General features: G+C 42.5%; 1 protein-coding gene and 1 long non-coding RNA gene across 3 annotated transcripts in view; one reads left to right on the top strand and one right to left on the bottom strand.

The window, feature by feature from the left end:
• Nucleotides 1-10,508, bottom strand: part of GPAM (glycerol-3-phosphate acyltransferase, mitochondrial) — a 35,307-nt gene extending 24,799 nt beyond the window's left edge. For both annotated transcript variants that reach the window (XM_064144399.1, XM_064144400.1), the window contains exons 1-5: nt 10,125-10,508; nt 8,612-8,742; nt 6,639-6,761; nt 3,946-4,019; nt 1,053-1,166 (exon numbers count right to left, since the gene is read on the bottom strand). In XM_064144399.1, coding sequence (XP_064000469.1) covers nt 1,053-1,166; nt 3,946-4,019; nt 6,639-6,761; nt 8,612-8,713 — 413 coding nt within the window. In that variant the 5' untranslated portion in view covers nt 8,714-8,742; nt 10,125-10,508. The remainder of the gene's footprint in view (nt 1-1,052; nt 1,167-3,945; nt 4,020-6,638; nt 6,762-8,611; nt 8,743-10,124) is intronic.
• Nucleotides 9,510-10,082, top strand: LOC135175928 (uncharacterized). The gene is made up of 3 exons (XR_010302501.1): nt 9,510-9,692; nt 9,798-9,847; nt 9,941-10,082. It is a non-coding gene; the product is annotated as an uncharacterized LOC135175928 (long non-coding RNA).
• Nucleotides 10,509-13,619: the final 3,111 nt, after the last annotated feature.

The following is a 13,619-nucleotide window of genomic DNA, read 5'->3' as shown; positions in this document are numbered from 1 at the left end:
GTGTGCATGCAGTTCACAGGTACTGACATCAAGTGCCTGCCAATTTGCAAAAATGGCTAATAAGGTTAAAAATGCAGAAAGAACAGCTGAAATCTCCTCTGTTAACATCTTTTTCCTGCCATGGCAATTTCACTTGCCTCTTCAAACAGAATTATGCAGTTGGATGGGGCTGGATGATAGGTTGGACTGGATGATCTTGGAGGTCTCTTCCAACCTGGTTGATTCTATAATTCTATTTCACACTTCTAAGATACCTTCCTTTTTGAACTCCCAGCTTTACAAAATCTACCTACATTTTACAAGGGCTGTTTTCCCTATTTAAAATATCTCTAAGAGACATTAAGTGGTTTAACACACCACAACTGTGACACAACACAGTCTGCTTTCCTTTCCAACAGCAATACTATCATCTTCAGGTGGGACCTGAACATTAAAAATGCAGGAGAATTAGGAATACTAATACAGGCAGCACGTGCCCTCTGACAAGGCAAAGTAGTCTCAGGGGATGGACATCCAGTTGAATTTCTCTGTGTCTAGGGAACACTGATACCTACATAGCTAATCAGGGGCTCAACACACCATTTAAAATGTGGCATGCTCCACAAAGCAAAGGGTAGGCACCGCATTCTGTAGTCTCTTTCCAGTTTTGCTTCAGGCTTTTGTATATACTCAGTGTACTCTGAAATGCTGCTATCCTATAATTTCTGAAACACTAACAATTCCTGCTGACTGCAATATGACTTTACTGCTGACCATTTTGATGAATTAGACAAAACATGTGAAGAGTTCCCACATAATTTATTTTTCTCTGTACTATCTGCTGTCCATCCACTATGCATCACTCCCCTGGAGATTAGTAAATCTCCAACTCCCTTCTTTTCCTATTCAAACAGAAATTGCAAGTTACAGTCCCAAGAGGCCGTGCTGAAAGATACTGGTATCTTCTAATATTTTAAATAGTTTGATTTTCAAACCCTGCCATTTCCTAATTCTTATATATCACATTATAATGTATCAGTCATTAAACAAAACTTTATCTTGCATTGTCTTACCTGCTGTTATTCAGCACATTTTCTGTCAGATTCTTGGCAAACATACCCTTATGTACATCCCTCTCTTGCACAAAAAGGATGTAACAAAAACGTCTTGCAAGCCACCCTCTGTACCTACAAAAACATGAAACTATTTCACTGCCACATGAAAAGAATATTCAAGACAGATAACAATACAATTAAGAAGCAAAAGCAAGGAGTTTCATGAAGGGCTGCCCAAAACCTTCTACGTCTTCCAGTAAATTGCTCATATGTTAATGTTACAGTTTAAACAATCAATGTATAGTGCAAAGTATGTGGTATAGTGCAAAGTATGTCAGATGACTGATGTCTGCATTACTTCAATTCAGGATGATACAGGCCTGAAAACATCCATAGTATCACAGCAAAGTAGCTAGAAACCAGCATATACATTTTTCTCCTGGCTCAGCAAGGAGAAAAGTGACTTTCCATGGAGGAACATAAATGCCCAGCTAAGAGATTTATCAACATCTTCAAAAACCACCAAATCCTCTTGGATAGAGGGATAAACTCTCACAGACACTTCTGACAACGTTTGCACTAGCCACCAACACGAAAAACACTTTATTTGTACTCTTTGCTTCCTTTCTAGTGTTTTTAAACACCAAGCCCTATGTGTCTTCTACACACCCTCTCCTTGCAAAGTTTTAACAGGAGTAAACCACTAAACAGTAAATCTCTCTATACGCATTTGAGCATTTAAGTAGCTTATGCAGCCAGTCTCTTCCTTTTAAATGAACCCTGTCCCCTACTCTCTGGATCATACAAGCAGCAGCCACCTGAGAAAACGTTATTCTGAATCATTTTCCTAACATCTCAGAAGATGCATGGGAAAAGCTAAAATCCAGTCCTCAACAATGAATATTCATTACTATTTTCTCTCCAGCCAGGACTGCACAAGTCACCACTCAAGCAAGTCACTCCACAAACCAAGCAGAGTGGGACTTGTGAACAGCAGAGCTGACATAAAGGGGCAAAATTAAGAGCTGGAAGGAAAAATTAAATCCTGGCCATTCCTAAAACCAGAGCACACAGTATTATGCAAGAGGACTGCTGGTGCAATGCATCAGTAATGCTTTGGAGAGTGTCCCAAAGCGAATAGTAGGCGGCAGTGCTCACGCTGGTTTCCATGGTGGAGCAATGCCAAGGTCTCACTCCTTGCTGTCACACAAGTTACTGATCTTGGCTGTTAAGCCTCCCTCCATATTTTGATGTTAAAACTTGTATTTAAACCAGCTAGGAAGTATGTGAAGGAACCTTTACACTGCAAAAGGCCAAACCACCTGAGCACACAGGTCAGGTGCAATAAAACCAAGACGAGTGCACATGCACAAGCCATTGGCAGAGTCTGACATGTAACTGTTACACAAACATTCAGATCATCTCTAAGAGCAGAATTTTGCTATTCATGCTGCCAGGAAAGTAGAGCTGTGACTGTTTTAATTGCTCTTCCACATTCCCCTTCTCCTCAAAGTGTGAGAGCAAAAAGCTAAGTGAAGGATATGCTTCTCTCTGACAACAGTTTTTGTAGCCATGAACATATCACCACAACAGCACATAGTTATGGCAGGGATCTGTCAAGGTATAAAGGCTTCTATATTCGTTTTATGGCTTAAGAGTTTTTCTAGTTATACAGCATCATATCTGTTTTCTAATCATGTAGCAATGATAGGAGACAAAAATCATGCAGAACAGAGCCAGTCAAGATGCATTATAAAACTGACATATTCACACCTCAGGAAAAGGCTGTCTCAATACAGGTGCAGCGTGCTCGCAGCTTAAGAGAATCTCTCTTGCTTGCTAAGGTCAAGAAACTGTGGCCATGTAACCCCACAGGACTTCAGAACTTCATTAAAATTATCCATGTTCAGACTATAATGACACTGTGAGCTAAAACTTTATTATTCCAGAATAACTCATTAACCCATATTTGTTGCCCTTATATTTCTAATTTAAGTGACTCTGATCATTCAAAACCATTCAAGCATGAGACTTTTGAAACTATTTTTTTAACTTAAAATGGAACACTATTTCTGTTATTTTCCTGCATTCTAAACTACAAGCTCAACTCTTAAACAATATCATTAATTCAAATTGGAGCACGAACAGCCTCTAACACTAGTTTCCTCCTTCTCAAGCACATTACAATGCTGCCTTTCTTCTACTCAGACACTTTGGCTCATTTCTTTCAGGCTGCTGGCCTCTTTGTTTGTTGTGACTCTATGGCAAACACTGCTAGACCTGCTTATGCTAATGATTACTGGAAAAACCTTAGCAAGCACTACTAACTTTTCAAAGAACAGAATGAATTTTTTTCTGTGTATTTCCAGTATCTTTATCCTAGAACACAAGATACACTTCCAATAGTGCAAAGATACATCACCATTTTTAGGTCATATTCACAATCACTAACAACACTCTGCCACCAAGGCAGAGAAAAGACAGTTTCATACGATAGATTCAGATTTAATTGTCATTAGTAGTAACAGTCAATGTCTAAATTGTGAGCCAAATATGCTCACTAAATTAAAATGCAGCCTGAAGTCATTCTTGAGTATGGGAATAAAACAGCTCTTCTCAGCATTCTGCTACAAATGCTGTCATTTGTACTGAAGGAGAAAGGATTTGAACATGCTCTGTTTTCTATGAAACAGGTTTGACCCTTAAACTCCTCATCTATAACCCCAAAGGACTTTGTCCAGCTCCCAAATACACATGGCCAGATTTAACAAGTACATTACTTTCCTGAAGTCAGCATCAGTTCTTGCATTTTAGGACAGCAGCACACTTCCATGCAGTTCTAGAGTTTTCCCCTGTTGCAAGACCAGAACACATTGAATTTTAAAGGCAAAAGAAGGGCTTGCCACCTTACCTTGTATGTGTTTCATTGATATATATGACATTACGTAGACCCAAAGAAGGAATACTGGAATTGAAGAAGTTATCCTGTAAACCCAAGACAAAAAGGATTTACTCTGTCACATAAGAAGAGCTGTGCCTTTACATTCACCATTTAAGATAATGCAATGTTTTTCAACTCTATTATAAACAAAAGCTGAAGCACTGAAATGCTGAACTCGCTCACAAAGTACACACAAACTGCCCTGAAACAAAAACAAAATTCAGAAAGCCTGTATTCCCAACTCCAATACACTCAAACTATTCTCTAGGCTTTACTGCATACAGGAATTGGTTGTATTCCTTAAGCCAGAATATTTTATTATATTTTGATGTAACATAAATCAGGACTTGTTGTAATACAGAACTAGTCTTTGAGACAGAACTTCACTAGGCCACATTCAGCATTAGTACCATCACAAGCCTTTTGATGCCCAGTCTGTGATGAGTAGTTTGCCAGCTAATCAGGCAGCACATAACGGCAGCCTAAGGGTCAGGATCCAGGGTTAGGTGGCAAATCTCTACATTCCTGCTCCGCCCAAACAACAAACTTCATCCTGCCTTCTCCATCCTGGGTACAGACTCTACATGCCAGGCTACTAACTGTTCTGGGATGCATTTTGGAGCAGCTCATCTTTGACAAACAACTACTTCTTGGCAGGAAAACCTAAACTTTATTTTTTTATATTTCAAGTTTCTTTCTGCCTAAATAATATTTAATTGTAAAACTGACACTGGGCCAGTCCTTCACCTCTCCTACCACCTCCAGCATTTATCACATCCCCTAATAAGCCAACTTCATTCAGGCAAGGCAGAAAACTAAGACAGCCACACTAAATGAATAATAAAGCAGGTAGTTTTCTGCTTGGTTAGTGAACTTGATCAGCTCCCAAGACAGCAGGAAATACAGGAGGGAGATGCAAGTCTTCCCTCTCTCACCTTTGGCAAGCTGATACTCTGTCCAACACTTAAGTTTGGCCAACTTAAAGAAAAGCCTTATTCATCCACCTGTGGTGGTAGGCCTGATGGGGCAAACATGGGCTTATCCATGCCCAGACATGTTTGCCTGCCCCCCGCTAGTCCTGTGCTGGGGAAGTAACCTTAGGAGGGGAGGGCAAAAGACAAGGTCAGAGATTATCAGCCTCCTTTCAACAGAAGCCTGGGAGAAATCAAGTCTCAGCGGCCAATCGGACAGAGTTCCACCTGCTTTGGGCACTGTCTGAGTCATAATTTTGTGACTAAATACTTAAAAGCCTCTTTCAGAATAATAACTGTGTTTGCCAGTTTAAGAAATAAGTGATCTAGTTTTGCCTGTGCCCTGCGTGTATGAATTTCCAACCTGTGCATTTTTTGAACCTGTGAATAAGTTTCTGGTGAGTTTTAATGTTAACAAACAGGTTTCATAGTGATTAACAATCATCATCTGGATATCAAAATCAATAGAGATTATTAATTTTGCATAATCCTTCACACCACTCTCCTTTTTCCTTAAGAGAAATATCAAAACAGGCAGCTCAAAAAAAGTGAAATATCTAATGCCAGGATCTGCTTTGCTATTGTCTACTGCAAGGATGGCATTTTCTCCTTGAGGCAGAAAGGAACAAAGGGCTTAGTCACATCATATCCCATTCTTAAATGGGATCTCCTGATAGTTAATTAGTTTCTTATTAGGCAGACAAAATACAGAAAAAGATTTTTATTTTTAAAGCACAATTCCTAACTTGAGGGGAAGAGCCTAACAACTAACAGATTGATTAAAATCTATAGAGCCCTAAGTTTAGGATTCAGAAGTCAAACCACACTATTATCAGAAGTAGTCTTGCACATATCAAAGAAAGCTTTCACATTTTCCTTGGATCTCTATCCCACATTTGTGTGTCCCTCTACTTTTCTATTCTGGCACAGGAACAGAGTGGAACAACAACTTTCACTTGGTCAAAAAAGTAAGCAGATTTCACTCTAGACCAGCCCATTGTGGGACTTAGTGCAGGTGCAACTAAGTGCAACTTGAATCTTGGGGTGTACATACAGTCAAATTACATGATGAACTGGTTGTAAACTCTATTATGCCATTTACCAGCATTTAGCATCTTCAGCTTACGGAAAGCCTGCCCGATGCCGTTCAATAAAGTTCACATTTTAAATCAGTTTGTGCAACCTCTCTAGAGCCACCATCTTGACACTGTTCCAAGCAGGCAAATATCCCTACTAGTGTAACTGGCACTCCTTGCTTCCAGACTGGGAAAAGAAGGCAGGAGCCAGACACCTGTATGAACTAACTTGTCCTGATCTCTTCACCTCCGAAAGGAAGCATATTGCTTACTTACAAAACTGTATTTATTCTATGGATAGAGAATTAGGCATCCTAAAAGTAAGCTCTAACACTTTAATATGCATCCAAATTCCCACTCCTCATCTAGCAGAGCAGGTGATTTTTCCACACAATTTCCTATTTTTGAAAATCTGGAGAGTTGTGGGAAACAAAGCATCATAATAGGTCCATGTCATCCATTAATTCCATAACTGCAAACAAAGGTGAAAAATGATGTTCCTTTATGAAACAGTAACACTATGACCTCAATTCTGCAAGTAAGAAAACTACTGAAACTTCATTACACTGCAACTATGTGTTATTGTCAAACATAATCCAGTCTGTAATCTTCTTACCCGGCTCTGGGGAGTGCATACGTAGCAACATCGTCCCACAAACGGCCTTTTTCTGCTCAGCAAAGTCTCTTTCCATTTTAAAGTGGCAGATCGGAAGAGAGTGGGCCTAGAGTTACACTCTCCCTGCAAAGCAAAAGGTCATTGCATAATTATCCAGAAATATACATTTTACAGGCTACATGAAAACTTCTGAGTAAAAGGAGTTGCCAGACACACACAAAAAATACCACCCCCCCAAAAAGTATGTGAAACTAACATCATGTTTTCCACGTTACTAAAATATACTCTTTCCTAAGATGTGATTTTAAAAACATAAAAGCAAACATCACAGTGTTGCACTTTGTATCTTAAGTGCTGCAGCATTTGCTGACACACAAAATTCTAAAATATATAATAACTCTAATAAGAAGCAGCAAGGAAACCTGATGGGGGGAGAAAAGTGGAAGAAATTAACAGCAAATTACACTCTCAGTAATGTAAGGCTGCCTGTAACATGAGCAATGTCTTTTAAGCTTTAACTGGGCATCACCCTGTAAAATTGCAAGAAGCCTGAATGTAGACAAAATATTAAAAGTTTGTAGTCTTTTTTTTCCCATCAGCTTCATGCAAAGTGACATGAAAAAAGGAGCACTGTGCCTTCTCCTATGTTATGCTGTCCTTCTGGAGGTTAAAGAAACAAAACCTCCAAGGTTCTGCATTCACAGAACATTTTCTACATTAGGACATAATGAAAATAGACTTGACAACAGTTTTCACTAAGACATTGATTGTTCCCATTAAAGTCTACTGAATTACTGCTGAGAACGAGCACTGAATTATAATTCTCTGAACCATATATAGTCAAAGTTGTTATTAAAAAGGGAAACTACAGAAATAAATCAAAAAGTTGATTAAAGTAGTACATATAAGTGAAAGAGAAGTGTGGCAGAACCAACAGCTCAAATCAGCATAAGAGTTGGAAAATACCAAGAGAGAGAATCACATACACAGCTAGAGTAATTGGCAATTACTCCAAGATTAAGTCTTCTACACGAAATAAACAAGCATTAAGCTGCTAAGCCAGGCCCAGTCACCCAGCACTTTCCATAATGCTGACTCCAAAATTAACTACTAACAAAACTGTCTTGTTTCTGCCCTGACTGAACTCACCACCATGTCCTTATAAAACCTCCCTCCTATGTTTTCTGTTTTGTCTGCCTTTATCCTACTCTCTCACACAAATCTTTGTTACTTGGATGTAGCTAGATAGAAAACCCAGCTGCCGGGACATCTGTTCTTTCCCTCGACTCTGACCATGTCTCCAATTCTTCTGTATTAAGTGCAGACTCCTCCTCTCCAAAGCCATGTCTATTTCTTCCTGACCTATGCTTCTAAACCAACCAGTACTAGCCCAGTCCCATGTGGCACTTTTGCTCCACCCAGCTCTCTCTGCTTACTGCCCCTTTTAGCTCCTTCAAATCCCAGGACTCACTCAACAGAGGACATAGACTTTTAACAGGCTCATATTTATATCCACTCACTTTTTTCTGCCTCCCATATTGCATGAAAAGCTCCAGCTACAACAGCTACATGGCCAAGCCTCTTTAGCTTCACGTTCCTTTTCACCTGTGCATTTCAAATTATTTCCTTACCAGGGATTTTTCTGTCTGACCTTCTGTTTGACCTCAGTCTACTGCAGAACAGGATTCTGCACATTTACTGCTACATAAAGTGATTAGTAACATCACACTAGAAGACTGCAAGACAACAACAGAGTTTAACAGGATTTTTCTTTTATAGCAACATTAGTCTTTGGCCCAGCAGTGAAGTGCTGACTCCCTCTTATACTTTAGGTTATCAAAATCAATCTGTATCATTCATGAGAGAGATGATACCTTATTTTCTTTCTCCATAATTAAAAAAAAAGTCCCTCTTTGACTTGAAGGACAAAATAAAACAAATATGACCACTTACAAGTCAGAATTTTTCCTTACCCATTCTTCATTGGAATGCTTGCATCTACTGATACTGCACTCTGCTGAGGTGGACAAATAGGAAACATCTATTGTTCCAAGGGACAAAGCTGTCTCATCCATGACACAGGAGTTGAAGTGAAGATCAGAAGCTGCAAAAAAAAACCCCACACATAGATATATATGTACAGACACACACAGAGAGAAACACATATACACACACACAAAAATGCAAGGATAGCTATGTAGCAAAAAAAAAATAAAATGCAAACCAGTATTTCTGTACCCTTCAGCAGAAGTTGGGTTCTGAGGAAGTTTCACTGCCTTCAGAAATCAGCATGATTTTAATACGATGAAAACCCCATCACATTTGATTTCCATAAGAATACAACACACCAATCAGCCATCTGCAAGTTTTTCTCTCCCTGCTCTTCTTCCTGTTACAGGTCAGTGGAGCCCCTCTACACTTTTCCACTTTCCTCCATTGCGTGGTTTAAATCATTCAGCCACAAGGATACACATTTCAGTCAGTTTCAAAAGTTTACTATCCTCTTGCACTCCATGACCTCACTCTTTCATAATTTGCTTCTCAAGGACACCTCTTATCTACAAATAATTTCATGAATGGTCTGTCCCAATCCCGTCTCACAGTATGTTTTATAGATCTGATCTAGCTGTAGTCAAACCAGTTTGCAAACTCCTTGGATAAAGGAGTGTTCTATATATAAGCATGCTCCTAAATATGAACATTCTGCTGACTAAGTGCCGTTCCAGACTTCTGGGATTAAAAAGTAATAAAGAATTACAAACTTGTGCTGGTATTTTAAAAGAGAAGTTTTTGTAGTCCATGCATATAAATGCAGTTAATAATCCTCCCTTGGGGGAAAAAGAATGAAGAAAACAAGGCAAAAGTAGCAAAGCAATTTAGCATTATAGCAAATGTATCAAAGCAATTTAGCATCTGCAAAAGACTCCAAATTAACTCCTCTGTTACTGAGAGTCACCGAGACAGGGATCCCAGCACATCCAGCTGGAGAAACTGTAAAGCGGCAATACCGCCGCTTCCATCTGTCACCACACAGAGACTTGTACCACAGCCAAGGTAGGAACCACCAGGAACGAAACTGTTCCCATCCCAACATTTGCAAGAGCTAGGCCTAAAACTTTAGTTCAGCATTTTGTCTTTCTTACTGTCCTCCACAATCAGACACAAACCTCTACTGCAACAGCGCCCGGCACAAACTGGAGTGTGAGCTGGTATATCCCCGCACGTAGCTACCTTCACGCAGCCCAAGGAGGTAAGTTAGCTTTTCTTCTTTGCTGGCTCCTAAGCTTAATTTGTCTTTTTAGGTTTTTATTAGTGCTCAGGCAAATAAAACCACCCAGCCAATAGAACAAAAAGAGTCACGAAAGAGAAAAGCGTCTTCCTTGTGCTCAAGGTGACCTTGGCTGCACCAGCACACACCAAAGACTTGCTTTCCTTTGGAAAAAAGGTAACGAAATCCTGCTTGAGCACCAGCAACTTCGCACATACCTCTGACGAAACCTGCGCTGCCGAGTGCCCGCTCCTCGCCGCGGCGCTTACGCTGTTACCGGCTGCAGCACGCCGGCATTCTCATGGGCTCGGCACAGCTCGGGGATCCCTCACGCTCAAAGGATCTGCTATAAATAATACTGCTGAGAGCCGGTATCGGGTGCGGAGCCTCCACGGGCTGGGCCGTCCCCCTCCGTGCACCCCGGCGGCCGGGAGGGGCGGGGGCGAGGGCGACCGCAAAGCAGGCGCTGGCACCGGTCCCCGCAGGGCCCAGCCCCCAAACCCGGGGGCTTTCTGCGCCCACCCGCGCTGTTCCTCGGCCCCAGGGCGGCAGCGCCGCCGCTTCCATCCACCGCTCCGCTCCCTCGCTAGTGGGCACGGCGAGCGCACGGCGAGCACACACCGCGCGGACACACGGGCGGGTCGCTCCTCTGCCGCGCAGCACACGCGCCCCGGCTCCCCTGCTGCCGGCGGCCAGCCCCCTCCCGCCACGCGGCAGCCGCTGCGCTGCCCTGCCCTGCTCCGCCCCGCCGCCGGGGGCAGCACCGACGAGCACAGCCGCGGCTGTAGCTCGGTCCCTGGCCCGGCTGCCGTGCCGTTCCCTGCCTGCCTCGCTGCGGCCGCTGGCCCCTGCCTGCTCGCCGGCCTGTGCCTGCCCGCCAGCCGCGCAGCTACGCCGAGCCTGACGCGACTTCCTGAGCGCACGTCGCCATGGCGCAGGCCCGCGGCCTCCCGTTCAGCCCCGCGGCCGCCTGCCCCTCGCCGAGACCCGGCGGCTGCAGGCCACGGGGCCCACCGCTGCCCTCCCGCTCCTCGGCGACGCCGTTACAGCACCGCGCACCGGCCGTGGTGCCTGGCGCCAGCGCTGCCCAGAGCGGCTTCTCCTGGCCCAGCTCCGAACCGCAGCCCCAGCACAGCCTCTCCCCCTCGGTGCCAGTGTCACCGCCTGCAGCCGCCACAGATGCAGGGGCATCGTTAAAACTGCCGTATCCAGCTCGAAAGTGCTTCCCCCGCCCTCCCATCGAGAGACGTGACTAACGATTATTTTGCTCTCGGAGCTACTAAGAACACTGCGAAAGTTATTTACAGCCGTGTTTATGTGAGTTTACAGTGGCTGAGCTGCGACTGAGTGGCTGCTGAACGAAGACTTGCAGAAAATTCGGGACGGGTATCGATCTGCCTGCCTGGCCTTGCCACAGTGCCAGTTTGCCTTTTAGTGAGTCCAAAAGTAAATGTTGATTGAGATTGCTGCATATAAACAAACATAGGCTGAGAGTATTTTTTGGCTTTGGCAGTCTTGGACTATTTAAAGATGCTCTCCTAGCTTGAGTTGCAGACCTCTGGAAAGGCTGGCACCTCCATTTCTTCTTTGATTGTCCCAAGCCTTCACAGTTACTGAAAACAGTGCACCACAGAAATAAAGTGATAAACTACAACACATCGTTTTATGCTAATGCAAGTATTTTGCTTAAAAATATAAGTAACCCAAGGAGGTATTCTCCTCCAAGAAGTCTCGCTTCCAGATGTCATTTTGAATTTCTTACAGATGGGAATTGTTAAGCAAGGATTACCAAGTGCTCTTCACAGGTAAAAGAAGGTACCTAAGTGTGATAGACTGAACACAAACTGATAAAACGCATATGTGAGTTGCCCTGCTTCCCATCACCCAAGTGCCATCCTGGGGACTAGCACTGAGATAGCAGAGCTGATGTTTTGCAAAGAATATTCTGCAGTTTATGGGTCAGAATGTATTTTTAATCTCATTTTTCCTCTTTTATTAAAAGAAATATAGTTGTAAGGTGGACTTTGGAATATAAGACATCTACTCTTCAAATTAAAAAAAACACAGTAAAATGCAATCTAGCAAAATGCACAGCTCAGAAAGTCTGTATTACAAACTGCAGCATTTGTGTATAGGGCATCATATTTTGTGCAGAAAAATCATAGAATCATAGAATCAACCACGTTGGAAGAGACCTCCAAGATCATCCAGTCCAACCTAGCACCCTGCCCTATCCAATCAACTAGACCATGGCACTAAGTGCCTCATCCAGTCTTTTCTTGAAGACCCCCAGGGACGGTGCCTCCACCACCTCCCTGGGCAGCCCATTGTATTTCTTACATTCACACACTAAAATTATGTATCAGTTCATTTCAAATTTTATGAACAGTTCTGTGTGTCAGCTCTAGTGGAGTTGTTTGAAATAGTGCCAAACACCCACTCTCAAGTTTTGGTCTCAAAAACCAGCATAGCTGGAATCTCTGGCCAGTTCTGAAGCTGTGGACAAGCCCATAGCTGTCCAGCTTTAGAACAGATCTTTTCACTTTGTATTGAATTCTTTTGAACTGATTTGCTAAAGGTCAGCCTGTAAAGGGACAGATTCTGCTTTCATCTGGGTCTATAGCAGGTAAGTGGATTTGTACTGCTTTGCTAATCAGAGCCTACTCCTGAGGTCATGTATATGGAAAGAAAAAACATAATGGTTTCACTGACAGAGCCAAAGTGCTGCTGTCAGATTTCTGTGGTCTCAGTTACTACATCCTTGTCTCAGCTTCACTTGCAATAATGAGCATCCCACTGACTCGGTGGAGTTGTGGATGCCAGAGAACACTTCTGCCTCTGATCTTGTGGCCCAGTGGTCAGAAAGGCCACATCCCACAGTCAGGATTGCACAGAGTTTGCCCTAGGTGTATCAGAGGCATCAGAAGGAGAAACTCTGAACTCCATTCAGAAAAGTGAAATCCAGTGTTTCATCATGTATTTTTGCAACTCTGTTTGCATAAAGGGCAGATCACAGAAACAATCAAAGTCCCAGTATAATGCTGCTGCCCACATCCTGATCTTTGATTCTCGTCTATGTAAGACTGTGTGCAATGGGGGAAGCCATAGCAGTAACTCAAGTGGCAAAATCATCTCAGAAATCACATTGGAGATGATTCAACAACTGGATGATAGAACAACTTAATACAACAGAGATGACTATGAATAGTTCCATCTAGAGTCTAGGAAAATGCATGAAATGTAAAGCAATTAAAATTCTCCCTTAGGGCTGTCTAATGTTTTCATTCCTCCACTGCACTTGTATTGTTACTTGGGAACGTCTTAGGTACGTTACACTAGAAAGGGCCACAGATATTGCTTACACACAACTACCTTCTCTAGGTGTGGAATTGATTTGCTTTTTCCTCCACTTCCATGCACAAAAATAGGGGATTGAACAGTGCAGTCAGCTTCAGTGTGCTCTAAGTAACTCAGAGCAAACCCTCAGCCACTGAGTGTAAAGCAAGTCTCTCTGCTTTGCTTCCCTCTGTAGAAGGTGAACTGTAGTATGTTCAGAGGCTAATACCGATCTTTTGGCATGTTTTTTTTTCATTGCATGCTATTACACTGGTATATTTTTTCAAGTTGCAAAATAGCAGTTTTTGTGGTAGAACTAATAAAGAAATCAGAATTTCAAAGGAAAATAAAAAGTTGCTTCTGGTATGATTATAAAG

This window comes from Pogoniulus pusillus, chromosome 6 (assembly GCF_015220805.1).
Source record: "Pogoniulus pusillus isolate bPogPus1 chromosome 6, bPogPus1.pri, whole genome shotgun sequence".
NCBI classification, from domain to species: Eukaryota; Metazoa; Chordata; class Aves; order Piciformes; family Lybiidae; genus Pogoniulus; species Pogoniulus pusillus.
This window is presented reverse-complemented; position numbering and strand designations above follow the sequence as displayed.